Source organism: Camelina sativa, chromosome 2 (assembly GCF_030686135.1).
Source record: "Camelina sativa cultivar CO46 ecotype springtype chromosome 2, ASM3068613v1".
In the NCBI taxonomy this organism is placed as follows: domain Eukaryota; kingdom Viridiplantae; phylum Streptophyta; class Magnoliopsida; order Brassicales; family Brassicaceae; genus Camelina; species Camelina sativa.
This window is the reverse complement of record NC_141881.1, coordinates 14,851,692-14,870,900: the sequence shown is the minus strand read 5'-3', so window position 1 is coordinate 14,870,900 and position 19,209 is coordinate 14,851,692. Positions and strand designations below refer to the sequence as shown.

The 19,209-nt window shown below is 32.3% G+C and overlaps 3 protein-coding genes across 4 annotated transcripts; all 3 read left to right on the top strand.

Annotated features, from left to right (window-relative positions):
* The first annotated feature begins 3,878 nt into the window (after positions 1–3,878).
* LOC104718107 (uncharacterized) lies at positions 3,879–8,143 on the top strand. The gene is made up of 13 exons (XM_010435784.3): positions 3,879–4,285; positions 4,662–4,780; positions 4,868–4,974; positions 5,057–5,144; positions 5,456–6,161; positions 6,310–6,540; positions 6,641–6,695; positions 6,787–6,868; positions 6,957–7,037; positions 7,170–7,283; positions 7,370–7,419; positions 7,543–7,663; positions 7,874–8,143. The coding sequence occupies exons 1-13, from the start codon at positions 4,054–4,056 to the stop codon at positions 7,967–7,969; spliced, it is 2,082 nt and encodes a 693-aa protein (XP_010434086.2). The 5' UTR covers positions 3,879–4,053; the 3' UTR covers positions 7,970–8,143.
* A 1,600-nt stretch (positions 8,144–9,743) lies between these two features.
* LOC104718115 (phospholipase D gamma 1) lies at positions 9,744–14,432 on the top strand. Of its 2 annotated transcripts, none has more exons than XM_010435793.3 (10): positions 9,744–11,199; positions 11,822–11,938; positions 12,035–12,229; positions 12,314–12,562; positions 12,700–12,768; positions 12,857–13,004; positions 13,070–13,218; positions 13,308–13,502; positions 13,588–13,785; positions 13,918–14,432. In XM_010435793.3, the coding sequence occupies exons 1-10, from the start codon at positions 10,228–10,230 to the stop codon at positions 14,209–14,211; spliced, it is 2,586 nt and encodes an 861-aa protein (XP_010434095.2). In that variant the 5' UTR covers positions 9,744–10,227; the 3' UTR covers positions 14,212–14,432. The 2 variants fall into 2 exon arrangements, with proteins under 2 accessions (XP_010434095.2, XP_087339338.1); XM_087483212.1 differs by having other exon boundaries at positions 9,802–10,468.
* Positions 14,433–15,500: 1,068 nt separating this feature from the next.
* Positions 15,501–17,643, top strand: LOC104718125 (uncharacterized). The gene is made up of 5 exons (XM_010435803.3): positions 15,501–16,285; positions 16,452–16,485; positions 16,686–16,859; positions 16,997–17,237; positions 17,387–17,643. The coding sequence occupies exons 1-4, from the start codon at positions 16,233–16,235 to the stop codon at positions 17,078–17,080; spliced, it is 345 nt and encodes a 114-aa protein (XP_010434105.1). The 5' UTR covers positions 15,501–16,232; the 3' UTR covers positions 17,081–17,237; positions 17,387–17,643.
* The last annotated feature ends 1,566 nt before the right edge of the window (positions 17,644–19,209 follow it).

Sequence of the window (19,209 nt, the reverse complement as noted above, 5' to 3'; positions counted from 1 at the left end):
TTATGTTTATGAAATGTGATTTGTTGGAATATGGGATTGTGTAGTTGATGTTGTTTTTATTTGTCGGTATTTGAGCTTTATATTAAAGTGTGAGTTTAGGAGAGTTTAGATATTAGTATATTTTATGGAAATCTTTGGTAATTTAGTTTGGAGATAAAAATAAGGTAGGACTTCAATTAAGCATAGATGTCATTAGAGAAAAATTTTAAATTTTAAAATCTAAGAAAGTTGTATGTAAGTTGTAATAGGTTGATTTTGAAAATGTTTGTTTTAGGGACAATAGAGATGTATCTTCAAAAAAAAATGTAAGATACATATCATATAGTATTTAAATTTAAAATTTAGAATTAAGCTTTTCTAATAATATTAATTTTGTTTTTTTTATACATACAACAATAACAACCAACTAACAAAAAACACAAAAAATGTATAATATTTAAGAAAGAGTGAAAGAGAATGAAAAAATGAATATTCATAGGATGGGAAGTCATGGGAGTTACAATTTAGAAACAAAAAGTATGGGAGTTAATTGTAATTTATTATGTGTTGAATAAAATTGAATAGAGAAATATAGTTAATGCAAATTTATTTTATTTTAGTTTTTATATTAAAGTGTGAGTTAAATGTATATAATTAAATGTGTTTTATTTATGGTTTAATTGATTTTTTTATTTGAGCTTTATATTAAAGTGTGAGTTAAACTTCTATGATTAATGTGTTTTATTTGTGATTTAATTGGAGAATTTTTTCTACATTAAGTCATGAGTTAAATTAAATGTGTTTTATTTGAAAAAATCTATATTAAGTCATGAGTTAAATTAAATGTGTTATATGTGTGGTTTATTTGAAAAAAAATTTTGTTCAATGACAAAATGTGTTTTATTTATGATTTAATTGGAAATATTTTTTTTAGTTTTATATTAAAGTTTGATTTCAATCTATAATCAAACTTTTAAAATAATATTTAATTTGTTTTTTTTAACACATACCACAATAACCAACCAACCAACCAACAAAAAAAACACAAAAATGTATAATATCTAAGATGAAGTGGAAGAGAATGAGAGAATGAAAATGAGTATTTATAAGATGAGAAGTGATGAAAGTTACAGTTTAGAAACTAAAAAGTATGGGAGTTAATTCTAATTTATTGTGTGTTGAATAAAATTGAGTGGAGAAATAAAGTTAAGGCAAATTTATTTTATTTCATTTTTAATATTAATGTGTGAGTTAAATGTATATGATTAAATGTGTTTTATTTATGTTTTTATTGAATTTATTTTATTTTATTTTAGATTTATATTAAAGTGTGAGTTAAATTTATATTATTAAAAGTGTTTTATGTATGGTTTAATTGGAAATAATTTTATCAATTTTATATTATAGTGTGAGTTAAATTTATATGATTGAATGTATTTTATTTATGGTTTCATTAGAAATAGTTTTTTAGTTTCATATGACAAAATGTGTTTTATTTATGGTTTAATTGGAAATTTTTTTTTTCAGTTGTAATATTAAAGTGTGAGTTAAATGTATATGATTAAATGTGTTTTATTTATCGTTATGATTGAACCTTTTTACTTTAAATTAAAGTGTGAGTTAAATTTAAATAATTGAATGTGTTTTATTTGTGGTTTAATTGGAAACGTTTTTTCAGTTTTATATTAAATTATGAGTTAAATGTATAAGATAAAATGTGTTTTACTTATGGTTGAATTGAATTTTTCTTTAGGTTTATATTAAAGTTTAATTTTAAAGTGTATGATTAAATGTCTTATTTTTGGATTAACTGAAAATATTTTCTTTTAGTTTTACATTTAAAGTGTGAGTTATATTTATTTGATTAAATATGTTTTATTGGTAGTTTAGTTAATTTTTTTGGTGAATAAGTTTTTTGGAAAAGTCTCAGTTTTACAGTAGCTGTGGAAGAAAGTTTTAGGAGGTATCATACTTTATTAATTTAACAAATTGAACTTATTGTAATATTTTCAATGTAAAGAAACTTATAAGAAATTTGAGTTTGTTTGACGAAAAAAGAAAAGAAATTTGTGTTAATGTTTCATTCTTTATTTTCTTTTTTTTGTATAAATGCACCCAGTAAAAGCTTTAACAAAATTATTTCGTCTAATATAATTACTTTTAGTTTTTGTTTTAAAATTGGTGGATTAAGAAAAAAATTTATTTTTGCAGAAATGAGAAGTAAAATTTTTTTTCCAGGATAGGTGTTAAAGTGTATGATTAAATGTCTTATTTGTGGATTAATTGAAAATATTTTTTTTTAGTTTTATATTTAAAATGTGAGTTATATGTATTTGATTAAATGTGTTTTATTTGTAGTTTAGTTAAAATTTTAGTGAATAAGTTTTTTAGACAGGTGCCAGATTTACAGTAGCTATATGTCAAGCTGTGGAAGAATTGAGATGTTGAGATTCCTTTCGACTCGGGTGATTCAAAATCTTGCGGAATTAAATAGATAAGGGGGAAGGGGTGGGGAAGAGAGAGATGCGAGGAAGAGAAGAAATCGGAACTCAGAGATTCCGTCGGTTTTTTTTTTAGAAGTCGACAAAATTATGTGGCCCATTAATGATTTACAGTCTATTATCAATTGACTTAAACATGAAATAAAACATTTTTTTTTGCAAACATGAAATAAAACATTTTTTTTTTGACAAACATTAAATAAAAAAAATATTAAAAAAAAAAACAGAAGATTTAGAGATGCCACATAGTAGATAGATAGAGGTTCTTAGAGAGTGTAATTAATTAGGCTTATATTTTTGTGATTTTTTAACTTTTTCATTCAATAACAGCCTATTTACTTGTCCATTATTAACACATTTGTCTGATTTGGCATGCTCGTACTGGGATTGTGACTTGTGATTTTATTTTCTTGGCATGCTTATTCTTGTTCAAGCCTACGATATCCACCTGGTCTTGCCAACGCCATATGCATGCTATTTTTTTTTTACATTTTTTGAAATAATTTATTGGATCAAAACTATAGACCTTAAAACACAAGAAACAAAATTGAGCCAAAACAATAATAATGAACGTTGAGCAAAAAGCAGACGGATCGAACAAACCAAAATTTTTCATAAGCTTTGAATGGAAGTAGATGTGCCAATGATTTTGTTTTTTTGGTTCCAAATAGTGATTATATATATATATATATATATATTCTGAAATAATAATTAAAAAGTAAATTTTTAACTTTTACTATTACTTTAAATTTCAATGAAAATATTTTTTTTTACACTTTCATTTTCTTAAACATATGTTTATATTAAAGTCAAATAAATACTGAAAGGAAAAAAAAACTATTTCATAGATTCCTCCAAAACATTTAATAGATTCCTCCAAACTATTTAATAGATTCCTCCAAACTATTTTCATAGATTCCTCCTATATTATTTAAACACTTGTATATTTCCCTTTTTTGTTGGTCAAAATGAAACACACATGTACATATAAATTTTCGTGTAGGGACTAAAATAAAATATAGCACTTACTAATTCTTTCAAAAATGTATAAAATTATTTCAAAAATTTTACTGGGTTATATATATCAAGTAATTTTAATATTTTATAAACGCAAAAAAAAAAAAAAAACTATGAATAAAAAACAATTAAAAGATGACTTTTTATTTAGGACGGTGTTATGATAAGAAATTAAGATTATTGTAATTAGAGAAGATACGCACTAAAGATACCAATATACAAACCGTATTGGTCTAATGTGACCATAATCTTCCTCATAAATCAAATACCGAATCAAAATCGAACCAACTGATGATAGTCACTAAAATTTCATCCATACCGGAATTATGATTTGGTACATACCGGTTTAATTCAGTATCACAACCTTACCATAAAAGTTTCATTCTCAAAAATATAAATTAAATCCTCTTTTGCACTCTCTCTCGCTCGCTTCCTCTTTCGATTTGGATCAGAGAAAAAAAAAAAAAAAACATTTCTTCGGAAATTTCAATTTTTGTTTCTTCTTCCTTCCATCGAGAATTTGACTTTTGATTCGGTTTGATCATCATCATCATCAATGGCGACCGCTTCATCGTCTTCTCCTCCTCCGCCGTCAGACTCGCCGAGCGAAGAGACGCAGACGAATCAAGAAGCGATGATACAACAAGATGTGCCAAAGGAAACTACTACTACCACCACTACGGAGGAGGAGGAGGTTTTGTATAAGACGAAATCGATTCAGTTCCTTGGACGAACCACTCCTATCATCCTCCAAAACGAAAATGGACCTTGTCCTTTGTTAGCAATTTGTATGTTCCTTCCTTCCTTCCTCATCCATTTTCGTTTTCACCTTAGGGTTGGTTAAAAACTTCTATTAGGGGTTAGGGAAAGTGGAATTGATTCGTTTAGATCGTTGATTGTTTAGGTTATCGTTACTAATTTTGTGGAATTTGTGAGAGAAATCGAAGAATCGGTGATTAGGTTTGCTGGTTCCGTACAATGTAAAATCGTTGATTTGATGCTTAGTGTGCCGATCATCAGATTTTTTTTGGTAGCTTCTCTTAGAAATGACGATAACTTTTTTCAAAGTGTGTGAGTTTAAGAGCTAAGGAGTGTATATTCGTATATGTTAACCCTTTTGAAACTTTGTCTGCCTCATAATGCATTGATTGTTGGATGCAACAGGTAATGTTCTTCTCTTGAGAAACAACTTGAATCTAAATCCGGACTGTTATGAGGTGTCGCAAGAGAGATTGATGTCTCTCGTGGTCGACAGACTGATTGATTCCAATAGTAAAGTCAATGTAATAAGCTCATGTTCTTTATAATTTATCTTAATGGCCTGAATTTATTTGGATGAACTTAAAGTTTTTTTTATTTCGAAATGGCAGAACAAAGATGAAGGATATATTGAGAATCAACAACAGAACATTGCTGATGCAATTGATCTTCTTCCACGCCTTACGACTGGAATTGATGTCAATATTAAATTCAGGAGGTTAATAATTTGTCATCTGTTTCTCCTTCTACTATGTAGTAATTGCTATCATAACCATATGATTCTTTTTACCTGGTTGCAGGATTGATGATTTTGAGTTTACACCTGAATGTGCAATATTTGATTTACTAGACATTCCTTTATATCATGGATGGATAGTTGATCCCCAGGTATATCCTTTTGTTTCATTCTTTATCTGAATGGTTCCATTTGTTCATTAGTATAGGCCGTTGACATATCTTTTATTTCTTTCTTGTTCTTTTGTGTGTGGATGTTTGATATGTGGGGTCGTTTTCTCTTTTTTATCTTCTTGAGAGTTGAGAAACAAAACATAGGCTACTTTATTCTTTATATCCATTGTTTGGCTTGTTATGGAGTGGAACAGTGGTCAAGAGCACTTCTTAAAAAGATGGTGTCTTTATCAATCCTGGGTCTCTAGTAAACGAATTGATTTAATTGCTTCCCCTGTGCATACCTACAGGATGTCGAAGCAGCCAATGCAATTGGCAGCAAGTCATATAATGCTCTAATGGGTGAGCTAGTTGCACTGGAGACGCAGAATGTAGAGGCTCGAGGTGATCAAAATCCTGGAGAAGATTCTGTTGATTTTGCTGCGGCAACTACTGCAGCTTTAGGGGTCCCTTCACCATGTCTTTTGAAAACAAGATCTTTTGATGAATCTCCACCTGCTGCTGCAGAGCTTCACAGAATGAGAAAGGGTGATCTTGAAGAAGAAACAGAGTTGTTGCAAGCCTTGCAATTATCACAAGGGCAGGGTAATGATTCAGCTCCAAACACTCACGAATACTCAACCAATCAAGACTCTGCGTTCACATTTTCAGATGCAAGTCCAACTAGTACCCATTGTACTAATATCAGTCAGCTAGAACAGTTCAAATCTGATGATGATAAAGCATCAGAAAATGATAGGAATATGATCAAAGTTGGGGAATTTCAACCATCAATTACAACCAAAAGTGAGGATCATAACCATGTTCAATTATCTTCTAAGGAACCTGAATGTGAAGCGGCTTTTGATGTTGAGAATGTGAGTAGCAGCAAAGGGGCCATTGTCGATGCAACTTCTTCTGAGGGACTCTCTGTGGATAAGGCTAATATGGAGTCAACCAAAATGGAACAAAGTTCTGAGAGTTTACTCAAGTCTGATGCAGCTTCTATTGGTCCAGGTAGTTTTTGCTCTTTCATAGAAGAAGTAACCTTATAGATGTCTCTTTACATAATTAAACCTCTTCTGCATCTTATATACGTGTACTGGCTAAATTTGCAAAATATTAGATACAAAAATTCTCACGCAAATGCCTGTTTTATCTCCAGATATTAGTTGCACATCTCACCATGACGATGTACCCAATGCTTTTACCTCCCCCGTATCTACGGATGAACCTATGTATGAAGGTGAGGAATGTGTAAACACAGTGGCTCCAGTTTGTGCAGACAAAGAACCCGTTTATGAAGGTGAGTCACTTCTTGGTAAAAGGGTTGGGAAGAATGTTGGTGATTGTTCTTCTGAAGGAAGGGGTATGGATGGGCTCTCTGCAAAAGAAGGTAAAACTCTATCTGATCTACTTGAGATAAGCTTTCTATGCTCTTATTCACATGTTTCCATATATTCTTGATATTCAATATTTGTTCTCGAGTTTTTCAGGTGAACTAATCAGGAACTTTATGAAGAATAGTGCCAGTCAATTAACCTTTTGTGGGTGCGTGGTCTTATTCATGGTTGAGAATTTATATTCTTTCATTGACTACACTGCTCTTATCTTACATTTTATCATTGATCATATCTTATAGTCTCTTTCGCTTGCAAGAGGGTCTTAAAGAACGTGAACTCTGTGTTTTTTTCCGCAACAATCATTTCTGCACCATGTTCAAGGTTAGCTTGATTTGTAGACGTTTCCATCTTTTGGGTTGTAACAGGTTAATTCCAATTGTATACATCGTTTTGCTGTCTTTTTTGTCAGTATGAAGGTGAACTTTATCTTTTGGCTACAGATCAAGGTTACCTGAATCAGCCTGATTTGGTTTGGGAAAAATTAAACGAGGTATCGGCAAAGTTACTTATTCAGTATTTGTCATAGCTATTAACTTTGGCCTTTAAGGAGATAAATTTTGCCCACAATCTCTTTAGCGCTATGGCTTGTTGTGACCACTATTAACATGCAATCTGGTTACAGGTTAATGGCGACACTGCATTCATGACTGCCACCTTCAAGGACTTCAAAGTTGACAGCAGCACAGGTGGCGCAAGTGGCACATGGGATGAAAGAAACGCAGTCACAAATACTGCTGTATGTTTTCGTTATTACATAGTCATTTTTATTTATGCAAGATCTTTTTTAATCATTTGTTTTAATCTATTGGTTGTCTCTCATAGGATTACCTTGCCAGCATCAACAATGTGGCGGACACAGACATAGATGTCAAGTAATTATCACATACCTTTCTTTGACCACTAACCCACTGTCTCTCACCAAGAATACAATTTGTTATAAATGTCCTCTTTAAAACATGTTTTTATGATTGTTTGATTTCCATGGTACTATGCAGCTCTGATCTACAACTGGCAATAGCTTTGCAACAACAAGAGTTCGAGGACCAGAGCCCACGCAGTAACCCAACTCCACAACCAACAGGTGTTGCTTCCTCACGATTGGTCACTGGTCCACAGGTATTTGATTACTACTCATAACACTATAATATCTTGGGAAAAAAAATTGAATAGTATATTCTAGAAAAGCAGGTATTTTGAGAAAACGGTAAATTATGATGTGACTTGCACATTGCAATATTATACTACAATGATCAAGAATCTCATTGAAAAGGTACCATGAATGTTTCCATGAATGTTAATGATCAGTTATTGTACTGAACATTGCAGGTACCAAGGAGCAGCCATAGGCCATCATCAGCTGCGTCTTCTAGACATGACGGCAAATCCCCTAAAGATAAAGATAGCAAATGTAGAGTCATGTAAATCCTCGTGTCACTTCTGTAAATTCCAAACTTTTTTTTTTTTCTCTCTAACTAATTTTAAGCTTTTTAATTTGTCTGGTTTTAACTTTTAACTCGAAAAAAAATTAAATAAACTGTAATTGCGCTTTGCTTAAACTAATTTTTGTTGCTCATAAATCAGAGCTTTTTCTTTTTATCCTTGTGTGTTGTGAGAACTGAGAATTACCATTTCGCTTGTCTGTGATCGCCGTTAGTAATTTTTTTTGACGGAGAGTAAACGGCGATTGTGTGTGATGTTATTTCATGTTTTTAGTACTATAATATAATTCTGCTTAGCCAGCTCGGTTTGGCTAATCTCCCAACTTTTCCAAGCTGCTAATCGGAGAATGTGATTGTTAATAACTTATTAGTACTATTTAGCTAATCATATTTGACTAATTACAATAATAAACTAATAAAATCCTACAGATTAGTTCCCAGTCCATCCATCTACTATTTCAAATGTGAAAGCTCTTTAGAAACAAACAACGTCAACTTTTCTTCATTTTTGCTTTGTCTTTCTGTATAATGTGCTAGGACCACGACTGATAATTTGAATCCACTAGAGATGTTAATTAAAGAAGATTTCAACTACGAAATTTCATTACATAAAATATCATAAGGAAGATTCCATTATAATAATGTCATAATCTATATATACATTTACGATGTACATTTTGGGCTCTACCCTTTTATTTATACTTATTAAAAAACTTATTTACAAAATTAATCCCTAAAAAATTTTCAAAAATAGCAGAACTTCAGATTTTGTTTCCTAAATATTTTACATTCTATTACAACTAAAAAATATTACAGCAAAATCAATATGGAAATAAAAAATATAATATATTTAACCACACCATCTATTGTGTTTTGAAGTTATTCTATCTCTGAATCATTTGCAAACAAAGAAAACAACAATTTGATTCCCATTTTGTTTTTCAATACCTGTGAACTTTGATTCTTAACGCAAGAAGAACTTTGATTTACATTTATTTAAATATTATAATTAATATATATAAACTTAAAAACATTTTAAAATATAACAAATCTGTAAAATTAAAAAAGTTTAAAATATTATATAATATGGCTATATAGTATATGAGTTATAAAGAGGACATGTTGGAATTAATAAAATATCATTAAATTTGTGCTAACACGAGTTAAATCCTCATTTTATTATTTTTCAACACTATTAGTATTAGAATATTTGACTTATAAAATCAAGTTGATTTAACTAAGATTGTGTAAAATAATTAAATCATTGGAACAATGTGACTTAATCCTAGTGTATAAATGACTTATTATGTATTTAGATCCCTTATTTTTTTGTTATAATAATTAAAAATCAAAATAGAATCTCAAACACTAAACAAAACAAACTAAATATAATAAACAAATGGTCATGAAGTATATTGCGGGTTAAAAATTAATATAAACATTTAGCCGTACAAACTGCCGGAAAATTTAGTTATTCTTCTATTTACAAAACATCTAATGTTTAACAAACAAATACAACATAAAATATAAATAATAATAAAAATTATATGGACGGATGTACCGCGGATTAAAATCTAGTATTTTTAAAAAAAAACTATGCTCCTATATGATTTAATTCAATGATTGTGTCGAATATTTACTTGTTAGTTGTTCACCCTCTTGTTGTTCATATAGCTCCAATCAAATTGAAGTTACATCAAATGAGGGACCAGAGGAATATACAGTTTCTATAGCAGCCCTATATCAGAAGAAGTGGAAGTCTTCTTAGTCGTCACTTAAATACAAATAAATTTATTTTGCCATTAGTGTTTGATTAAAGCAAAATAATTACCAAAATACAAATAGTGGTCATTAAATGGTAGAACGGTTCAACAACGGCAGCCCAAAAAATCTTTAAATATTGTTCCAGCTCCCTTTTTTTCCGATTCTTCCGTTTCAAGTCAACCTTACCCTTCGTTTCCTCCCACCTTCTTCTTCTTCTTCTTCTTCTTCTTCTTCACCAAAATAAAAAAATCTGAATTCCCCACATTTTTAGATCCCCCATTTAATTCTTAGATTTGAATCGAGTTTGTATATTCTCAAAGTTTTATCCTTTTTATTTATTTATTTGTTTACACTTGATCTCTCGATTACAGCCCACCAAGTGATCGATCTTTTGTCTCACTGAAACTGGGTTATGCTTAAGATTTGATCTGCTTTACTGAAAGTTTCCAACTTTGGGGTGTTTTTGATATTGTTTCTATGGCGTATCATCCGGTTTATACTGAGACGATGTCAATGGGAGGAGGGTCAAGCCACGGGTTTGGCCAGCAATTCGTGCCTTTTGCTACGAGTAGTGGCTCTTTGAGGGTTGAGTTGTTACATGGTAACTTAGACATTTGGGTTAAGGAAGCTAAACATCTTCCTAACATGGATGGTTTCCATAACAGACTTGGTGGGATGTTATCTGGGTTGGGAAGGAGGAACAGTACTAAAGTGGAAGGTGAGAAGTCTTCAAAGATCACAAGTGATCCTTATGTCACTGTCTCTATCTCTGGTGCTGTCATTGGTAGAACTTTTGTGATTAGCAACAGTGAGAATCCTGTTTGGATGCAGCATTTTGATGTACCCGTGGCTCATAGTGCTGCTGAAGTGCATTTCGTGGTGAAAGATAGTGATATTATTGGTTCACAGATCATGGGAGCTGTTGGTATCCCTACTGAGCAGTTGTGTTCAGGGAATAGAATCGAAGGGCTGTTTCCTATACTTAACAGTAGTGGGAAGCCTTGTAAAGCTGGTGCTGTGTTGGGTTTGTCTATTCAGTACACTCCTATGGAAAGAATGAGACTTTACCAAATGGGTGTTGGTTTTGGTAATGACTGTGTTGGAGTTCCTGGAACTTACTTCCCTTTGAGGAAAGGTGGTAGGGTTACTCTGTATCAGGATGCTCATGTTGATGACGGTACTCTTCCGAGTGTACATCTCGATGGTGAAGTTCAGTATAGACATGGAAAGTGCTGGGAGGATATGGCTGATGCAATAAGACAGGCAAGGAGGTTGATTTATATCACAGGTTGGTCAGTTTTCCATCCGGTTAGGCTGGTTCGTGAGAACAATGATCCGACCAAAGGTACATTAGGGGATTTGCTTAAAGACAAATCTCAAGAAGGTGTTAGAGTGTTGGTTTTGGTGTGGGATGATCCAACTTCAAGGAGCCTTCTGGGATTCAAAACAGTAAGAATCTACATAACTCTGTTTTCTCTGCTTCAGACATTCTATTTTTGTTTACCATAATATCAAGTTTACAGATATATCTCACATTGTGTATCCTATGAACTATATGCTAGCAGATTGGCATTTGGGTATAGTAAAAGGTTTCCATAAAGCTTATGGAGCTACATATATCTAGATATCCACACTAGATTTCTCTTGTCTTTTCATTTGGATCTAAAGCTATCCCTTTAATTCTAGGCAGCTTCTTTGTGCGCCAATCTGAATGGTCTAATGTTTTCTTCCTAACTTTTCATAGAGAAGGTTGTTTTAGTTGCATTTTCTAATTTCCTCTCTGATTTTGATAGTTAGTTGTAAGACTTTTTCCATTTATCTTGTTTGAAAGTATGTTTTAGCTTCTCTGTTTGCGTGCATGTTAAATGTATAAGATGTGAAAGTCTGTTCTTAATTTTTCAGTTTTCACATAGGTGTTTTCTCTGTGTTTCTATTTAATCCGCTTACTATTCTGGATCCTGAATTCTGACACTTTTAGTTTGCTCCAATTAGACCATTTTACATGACTCCACTAACTGAAGCAACAATACTTCCATCGTTTTAATGAACACTGGTATTTTGTTGCATGTAGCAAGGAGTTATGAACACTAGCGATGAGGAGACTCGCCGTTTTTTCAAGCATTCGTCCGTGCAGGTTCTCCTTTGTCCCAGATCTGGGGGGAAAGGTCACAGCTTCATAAAAAAATCTGTAAGATGTTCATTAGTCATTAGTTACTGCATTACTTCTTAACCCCCGTGTGTTGAGCTTCATTTACTGAAATTTGAGTGTCATTATGATGATCAGGAAGTCGGAACAATCTACACCCATCATCAAAAAACTGTGATTGTAGATGCTGATGCAGCTCAGAACAGAAGAAAGATCGTAGCATTTGTTGGAGGGCTAGATTTGTGCAACGGACGATTTGATACTCCCAAGCATTCTCTCTTCAGGACATTAAAGACACTCCATAAAGATGACTTCCATAACCCAAATTTTGTGGTAGAACATTTAAGAAAAATCCTGTTTGGTTCTTGTAGATTAAACTATTCTTGATCTGTGTAAATAATCTTCTTTTCGTAATAGACTACTGCGGATGATGGACCAAGAGAACCATGGCATGATCTTCACAGCAAGATTGACGGTCCAGCTGCATATGATGTGCTTGCTAATTTTGAGGAACGCTGGCTAAAAGCTTCCAAACCTCGCGGAATTGGGAAACTAAGATCGTCTTCTGATGATTCTTTGCTTAGGATAGATAGAATTCCCGACATCATGGGACTTTCTGAAGCTTCTTCTGCTAATGATAATGATCCAGAGTCTTGGCATGTTCAGGTAATGCAGCAAGTCTCACTTGTTCAAATTACATCATTATGCTTATTAATTTATTATCATGATAACTCATGATGCATTATGGTTATATGTGGTGCTGACGAAAAGAATCCCATTTCTTTCCATGAATTAATCATCAGATTTTCCGTTCAATTGATTCAAGTTCGGTCAAAGGGTTTCCGAAGGATCCAAAGGAAGCTACTGGAAGAGTAAGTACAACTCGGAACAGTTTTAGCTTGTCACTTTCAATCACCATCATGTTGCTATATTCTCTACTGATTGTGTATATATGAACAGAATCTTCTTTGTGGGAAGAATATTCTCATAGATATGAGCATACACGCAGCTTATGTTAAGGCTATACGGTCAGCTCAGCACTTCATCTACATTGAGAACCAATATTTTCTTGGATCATCATTCAACTGGGATTCGAACAAGGACTTGGGTAAGAAAATTGAAAGCTTTTGTAGGCAAGCTCAGTAATAATAACTAGGAGTTTTGGCATTGCAGGTGCTAATAATCTTATCCCGATGGAAATCGCACTTAAGATTGCTAATAAGATTAGAGCAAGGGAGAAGTTTGCTGCTTATATTGTCATTCCAATGTGGCCTGAAGGTGCTCCAACAAGTAACCCTATTCAGAGAATTCTCTACTGGCAGGTAAATAATTTATCAGTTATCTGCTAAAAATCAGATCTTGACGTAAAATCTTGCCTTGTTCATACCGGATCTTTTCATAATCTCTGCAGCACAAAACAATGCAAATGATGTATCAAACCATCCACAAGGCACTTGTTGAAGTTGGTCTTGATGGCCAGCTTGAGCCACAAGACTTTTTGAACTTTTTCTGTCTTGGAACCAGAGAGGTCTCTGATGGAACAGTTAGCGTATATAATAGTCCACGGACTCCACCTCAGCCAAATGCAAATGCAAATGCTTCACAGGTATACAAATATAGTTGTCTACTTTTGAAATCTTCGATTTTGGTTCAATGGGCTTGTTTACTCACTGAAACAACAAAAAATCTAGGTGCAAGCTTTGAAGAGTCGGAGATTCATGATATATGTTCATTCCAAAGGTATGGTGGTGGATGATGAATTTGTCTTAATTGGTTCTGCGAATATCAACCAGAGATCCTTGGAAGGAACTAGAGACACTGAAATCGCCATGGGAGGGTATCAGCCTCACCATTCATGGGCTATGAAAGGTTCTCGTCCTCGTGGTCAGGTAAAAAACTTTCGAATTAAGACTTTTTTGCTTTTCAATCTGGGCTAGCATTCTATGACGACAAACTAGATACCCACCAATGTACGTACCCAAAAACATGTCTGAAACCTGGCCTGTCCCAATTTCTTGCAGATTTTTGGATATAGAATGTCGTTATGGGCAGAACATCTAGGGTTTCTAGAGCAAGGTTTCGAGGAACCAGAGAACATGGAATGCGTAAGACGAGTAAGGCAATTGAGTGAGCTCAATTGGAGACAGTATGCAGCAGAGGAGGTAACAGAGATGCAAGGTCATCTTCTCAAGTATCCAGTACACGTTGATAGAACAGGCAAAGTGAGTTCTCTTCCTGGATGCGAGACATTCCCAGATCTCGGTGGCAAGGTCATAGGCTCGTTCCTTGCGCTCCAAGAAAATCTCACCATCTAAAATATGCCTTTGTAAGGACAAAACTTGTTCTTTGTTTCTTCCACTTCAAAAATAGTTCTCTGAGTGTGATCTGAATGCAAAGTGTACCTTTAGGGTCTACGAGCTGTAAATTTATTTTTTTACAATTATTTCAACTGATGATCTGTCATAGTGTGTTTTGGACTTTTTCTACTGCTTCTTCCAATTTGCGTTATTTCAGGGTTTGTTTTTTTTTCATAAAATATATTTATTATTTGTATTCTTGTTTGAGCAAAACTGCAAAAGTAACCCCTCCGAGTCTACAAAAACAAAAACAAAATTAGATAAAAAAAGTTTCTCTTTATTAATTAAGATGTTGAAAACTTTCAACAAGTACAAGAACCAAGGCATAACTAATCAACTATAAACACTAAATGTGTTCTTGAGTCGGTAGTTGTGGTTTCACTAAACCTTTTGTACTTGTTCCTTATTTTTCGTGTTCTTTCTCTCTTTGAGAAGTTGCTTATTTATAAGATTACTTAACTCTAATTACTTGTAGAATCTTATTTTTTATTTCTTTTCTTTCATAACTTTTCATTTTATTTATGGTTAGTTTCTAGTTGTTTATCAGTTGTTAGCTCTCCATCATAAGGGACTAGGCTTATATGTCAGGTAGGCATTTTTGCAGGTTGTTTAAGATCTTTTGGAGGTTGTTTTGAACTTTCCATCAAATGAACTGATCTTTTTAATAACCGGTTAAATTTCATAAATAACCTTCTAAATCCTTTAAACAACTCACCACATGATTTAACCGTTGTACATTGATAAGTCGATCAATTATTTTTACCCAACAATTCTCAACACAATTATTTACAATTAAATTATAGTGTATACCTATAATAATTTAAATAATTGAATAGAAAGATAATAAATATTATAAAGTGAAAAACAATCTTTACTCGAGAATCATGATATGACAATATGAAGTTTAATAAGACATTGTTTTGACTTTTGAGATGAATAAATTGTCACAAACTTTCAAAGATTGGCATGATTTCCCTAGGTTACTAAATAATTTTATTAGTTTTAAAATAGTCTTTTTCCAAAAATAATTCGCCAGTTGAAATTTAAAACTAATTATTTAGTTCTTTAGTTATAACCATTTTAATTTTTAAAGAATTTATTTGTCCTTTTTCACCGATTGAAAAGTTTTCATTTTCTTTTACGAGGTACATTGTACATATATAAAAATGATCATATGACAATGATCTTTAACCAAAGTGTTGTAGTGACAATTAAATTAAGTACTACTACTCTGATAGACCTAAATTATAAACAAGTTTTCCATACCATGAGCACAAGTCAAATTTGTAAGATTTTAAACTTAGTGTAAATTAAAAAAAAAAAAAGAGATTTTTAACACTAGATATAGAACTCTCATTTAAAATATGGGTATGATTGGTAACCAAAAACAAAGCGGTACAAATGTACAGCTTTGATTTTTTACCAATCACAAAAACTTTACTAAACACTTTATTAAAAACTTTACTCTCAGCTTTTTTGTACCGCTTTCATGTACAGCTTTTTCTTACAGCTTTTTCTTACAGCTTTGCACTATTCCGTAAAAGCTTACAGCTTTTTTGTACAGCTTTGGATACGTTACCAATCAGACCCTATATCAGGCCATCTTTATAGGCATATCTTTATAGGTGTTCTTGGGCTTATTTTAATTCTAAAAAATTCAAAATTGGGCTTAGATCATAAAAATTGTTCTTATTTGAGAACTGTTATTTGGTGTGTTCTTCTGTGACGTGTTCAATTTTAATTGGAAAGATATTTTTGGCAAACGAGAGAATACTCTCGTTTCATTTTCTTCGATATTGTCGAGCTAGGGTATCATTCGTTGGAGCTTTGGCATGGATTTATCAATCAATCCAACCACCACCGGCTAAAATCGTCGGCCGTGACATCGCCGAGGATCAAACTGAGAGACGGAAGACATCTTGCTTACAAGGAATTCGGAATCCCTAGAGACGAAGCTAAGTTCAAGATCATATTTATCCATGGCTTCGATTCTTGTATGCACGACTCGCCTTTCGCCCATTTCTTATCGCCGGTAAGTTTTCCGGTCAAGTCTCTGATTACCCATTTGTCCAATCACTGATTCCGTGTAGTATAAATGTTAAAGAATAGGTGTTTTAACATTGATCTTGTAAAACAATGGCTAAGATGTGTTGTGAAGTTGTGGGACGTTTTGTTTTGGTTGTGGACTTTGTTAACAGGTTGGAGTATGTGAGCTACCACACCTTTAAGCAAGTAAGCGACTACACCTTTAATCTTTTTCTTTGCTTAGATTTGTAGCAAATTATGAAACTGCGAATTTGCTTAGATTTGTAGCAAATCTTTATGTTAAAGCTGAGAATTTGATGTTGTTTCTTGTTTGTATCCATGAACATCAATCAAATTAAGATCACGAAGCTATACCATGGTAGTTAAAATTGTGATGATTGTATCAGGCTTTGGCTGCATTTGAAATGGCTCTGCAGCACAACCCAAAGAACACAGAAGTTTCTAGAAAGATCAAGAGGCTCGGTCAGTTGCAGAAAGACAAACAGAGAGCTCAAGAACTCGAGACTCTGAGATCTAATGTTGACATGGCCAAGCATCTTGAAAGTTTTAAATCTGAAATGGTTAGTCCTGTTTTTTTATTTATCCAAGTGTAATTCCAGTGAATCAGTATAAGCCTTTCTCGTTGCGTATAATTTATTATTCCAACTCAGATTCTAGAATCGATTTTGTCTCCATATGAATGAATGAATACTTGCAGTCTGATACCTATGGAACTGAAGACTGTTGGAAAGAGATGTTTTCTTTTATTGTTGAGACAATGGAAACAGCTGTGAAGTCGTGACACGAGACATCTAAGGTCGATACTAGAGGAACTGAAGACTGTTGGAAAGAGATGTTTTCTTTTATCTTTCTGGTATCTTTGTTCAGTTTGAATCTCCCTCTATTCGAAAAGTTTGGTTCATCCCTAGCTCGAACGAAAAGGGCCAAACTTTGTGCAGGTTCTTTCTCTGACACTTATTCTTCTTGTTTTTACAATGGGATTTAAGAATTTGATGAAGTACCCATGACTTCACACAAGTTGTTGTATTTTCTTGTTTGTATCAAAGATTCAAACTTTTGTATCTAAGAGTTGGAGTTTTGATTTTAGGGAACCGCAAGCTCTGGATATCGGTGCACAAATCACAAGCTAGAATTCTTGTTTCTTGACTATTGTGAAGTGAAGACTGCAGCATCTGAGATAGTTAAGATCAATCTAATTGCTATATGCAAAGCACTACTACTTAGGTTTTGAGTTTTTACAATATCATATGAATCTTTAGTAAGTGATTCCTCCTTTTAAGTTTTTATAAAAACTATGTATGAGTGTAGAATCAATGATAATAATAGTAAAATTCTTTATTGAGTTATTTGGTTTTGGTTTTTTCAAATTTTCCAATTTATGATGATCTGTTTCATGTTTTGGTATTAGTTCTCTTAATAGGATTCATTTGTGACTTTCATTGAAAGTTATAGAGCTGATGACTTTTTCACAATTTGAAATTTATATTATTTGCAATTTACAATTTAAATGTTATTTTTTAAAGTTTTTAAAATTGTAATATATTTAAGAATATTATATTATTAAATCTTATGATCTTAAACATGTTCTCCTTATAACTAATTTTTTAACAAAAAATCTTAACTACTAATTTTAGATTATTTTTCTAATATATTTAATCTATGAATAAAAAAAAGTTATGCCTATAAAGATGCCCTCGATACTACAAATATATATTTGAGTACTACTACTCTGATAGTCTGATACAATAATTGAAGAAAGTGATGTAGCATCGAACCCTTACCTTACCTACCCCGCTCACGTGTATAAAAACTATAAACCCACGAATTTGTGTAACCATCGTTCGTATCATCACACGTTATGTCCCACAAAATCGGTGACGTAAGCTGAATCCGCTTGTCATCTGAAATGGTCTGAAATTGGAAAATAGTACATTCTTTAATAATGTTTGACCAGTTTTGGTAATCAATCGGACGGTATAAAGATGATGATAGATCTCAATCGAACGGTGGCGGAGAATCCAAGGTCTTAGGGAAGATGATTGTTATATAGCTTTATGAAAACGACAATGTTTTCACATGTTTCAAAGTCCTAAACTCATTAAGACAATCCCACCACCACCATGTTCTGTCCGATCTATTGTTTAGTAACCAGCTAATCACAAAAAATATTAGAATTAGTAATTTAACTTTTTCTTTCATTTTTAATCTTTTTTTTTTTTTTTGGCAAACCTTTCATTTTTAATCTTTTGTTGAGTTTTTTCCTTTTTACGCATACGGCATACCTGATGTTTCCATGTTACGTTGTTGTTGATGACTTAATTAATACTATACGCTAATTTCTCGTGGGAGAAGCTAATTAAATCCAGTCAAGTTATGAATAACTAGATAACAAATAGGATCAATTACTTTTATTAGAATGTAAATAAAAACAAAAGTAGTTAACGAGGTTGATAGATAGTGTGAATTAATAACGTGACTCATGACTTTTTCGTGCGCTTGAGTTGGTTCGGAGTTAATCTAAACCAATGTTATCGGACAATTTAGTGAATTTTTTTAAAAATCAGAAAATCAAAAGAACCACAAATTTAATACTAGTAAAAATATTACTATTCAAAGTATCACAAATTATAGGAAGCATTGAGTTTTTACAAAAAGTTTATTTCCTATTTAGAATCTAAATCAAAATCGGAGTTTTTAAAAAATTCCAGAATCTCGTTTTCACGCTTCCAAAATATTCACTTTAAAAAATTATTAGAAACTTATGATTGTTTTAAAAACTTATATTTTTGAAAAGAATTTGATATCGCAAATAACTAAATAAAAACATAATTTATATGAAAATAGCGTTGTATTTTTTCAGTTATGTTATTATTCAAAATATCACAAATTATAGGAAGCATAAAGATTTGA

Coding starts and splice junctions, on each gene's coding strand:
- LOC104718107 (XM_010435784.3), top strand. CDS start 4,054: ATGGCGACCGCTTCATCGTCTTCTCCTCCTCCGCCGTCAGACTCGCCG. Junction 4,975..5,056: donor GTCAATATTAAATTCAGGAG/GTTAATAATTTG, acceptor ACCTGGTTGCAG/GATTGATGATTTTGAGTTTA. Junction 7,038..7,169: donor TTTGGGAAAAATTAAACGAG/GTATCGGCAAAG, acceptor ATCTGGTTACAG/GTTAATGGCGACACTGCATT.
- LOC104718125 (XM_010435803.3), top strand. CDS start 16,233: ATGGCTTCGATTCTTGTATGCACGACTCGCCTTTCGCCCATTTCTTAT. Junction 16,286..16,451: donor TCGCCCATTTCTTATCGCCG/GTAAGTTTTCCG, acceptor CTTTGTTAACAG/GTTGGAGTATGTGAGCTACC. Junction 16,860..16,996: donor AAAGTTTTAAATCTGAAATG/GTTAGTCCTGTT, acceptor GAATACTTGCAG/TCTGATACCTATGGAACTGA.
- LOC104718115 (XM_010435793.3), top strand. CDS start 10,228: ATGGCGTATCATCCGGTTTATACTGAGACGATGTCAATGGGAGGAGGG. Junction 11,200..11,821: donor GCCTTCTGGGATTCAAAACA/GTAAGAATCTAC, acceptor TGTTGCATGTAG/CAAGGAGTTATGAACACTAG. Junction 13,005..13,069: donor GGATTCGAACAAGGACTTGG/GTAAGAAAATTG, acceptor TTGGCATTGCAG/GTGCTAATAATCTTATCCCG.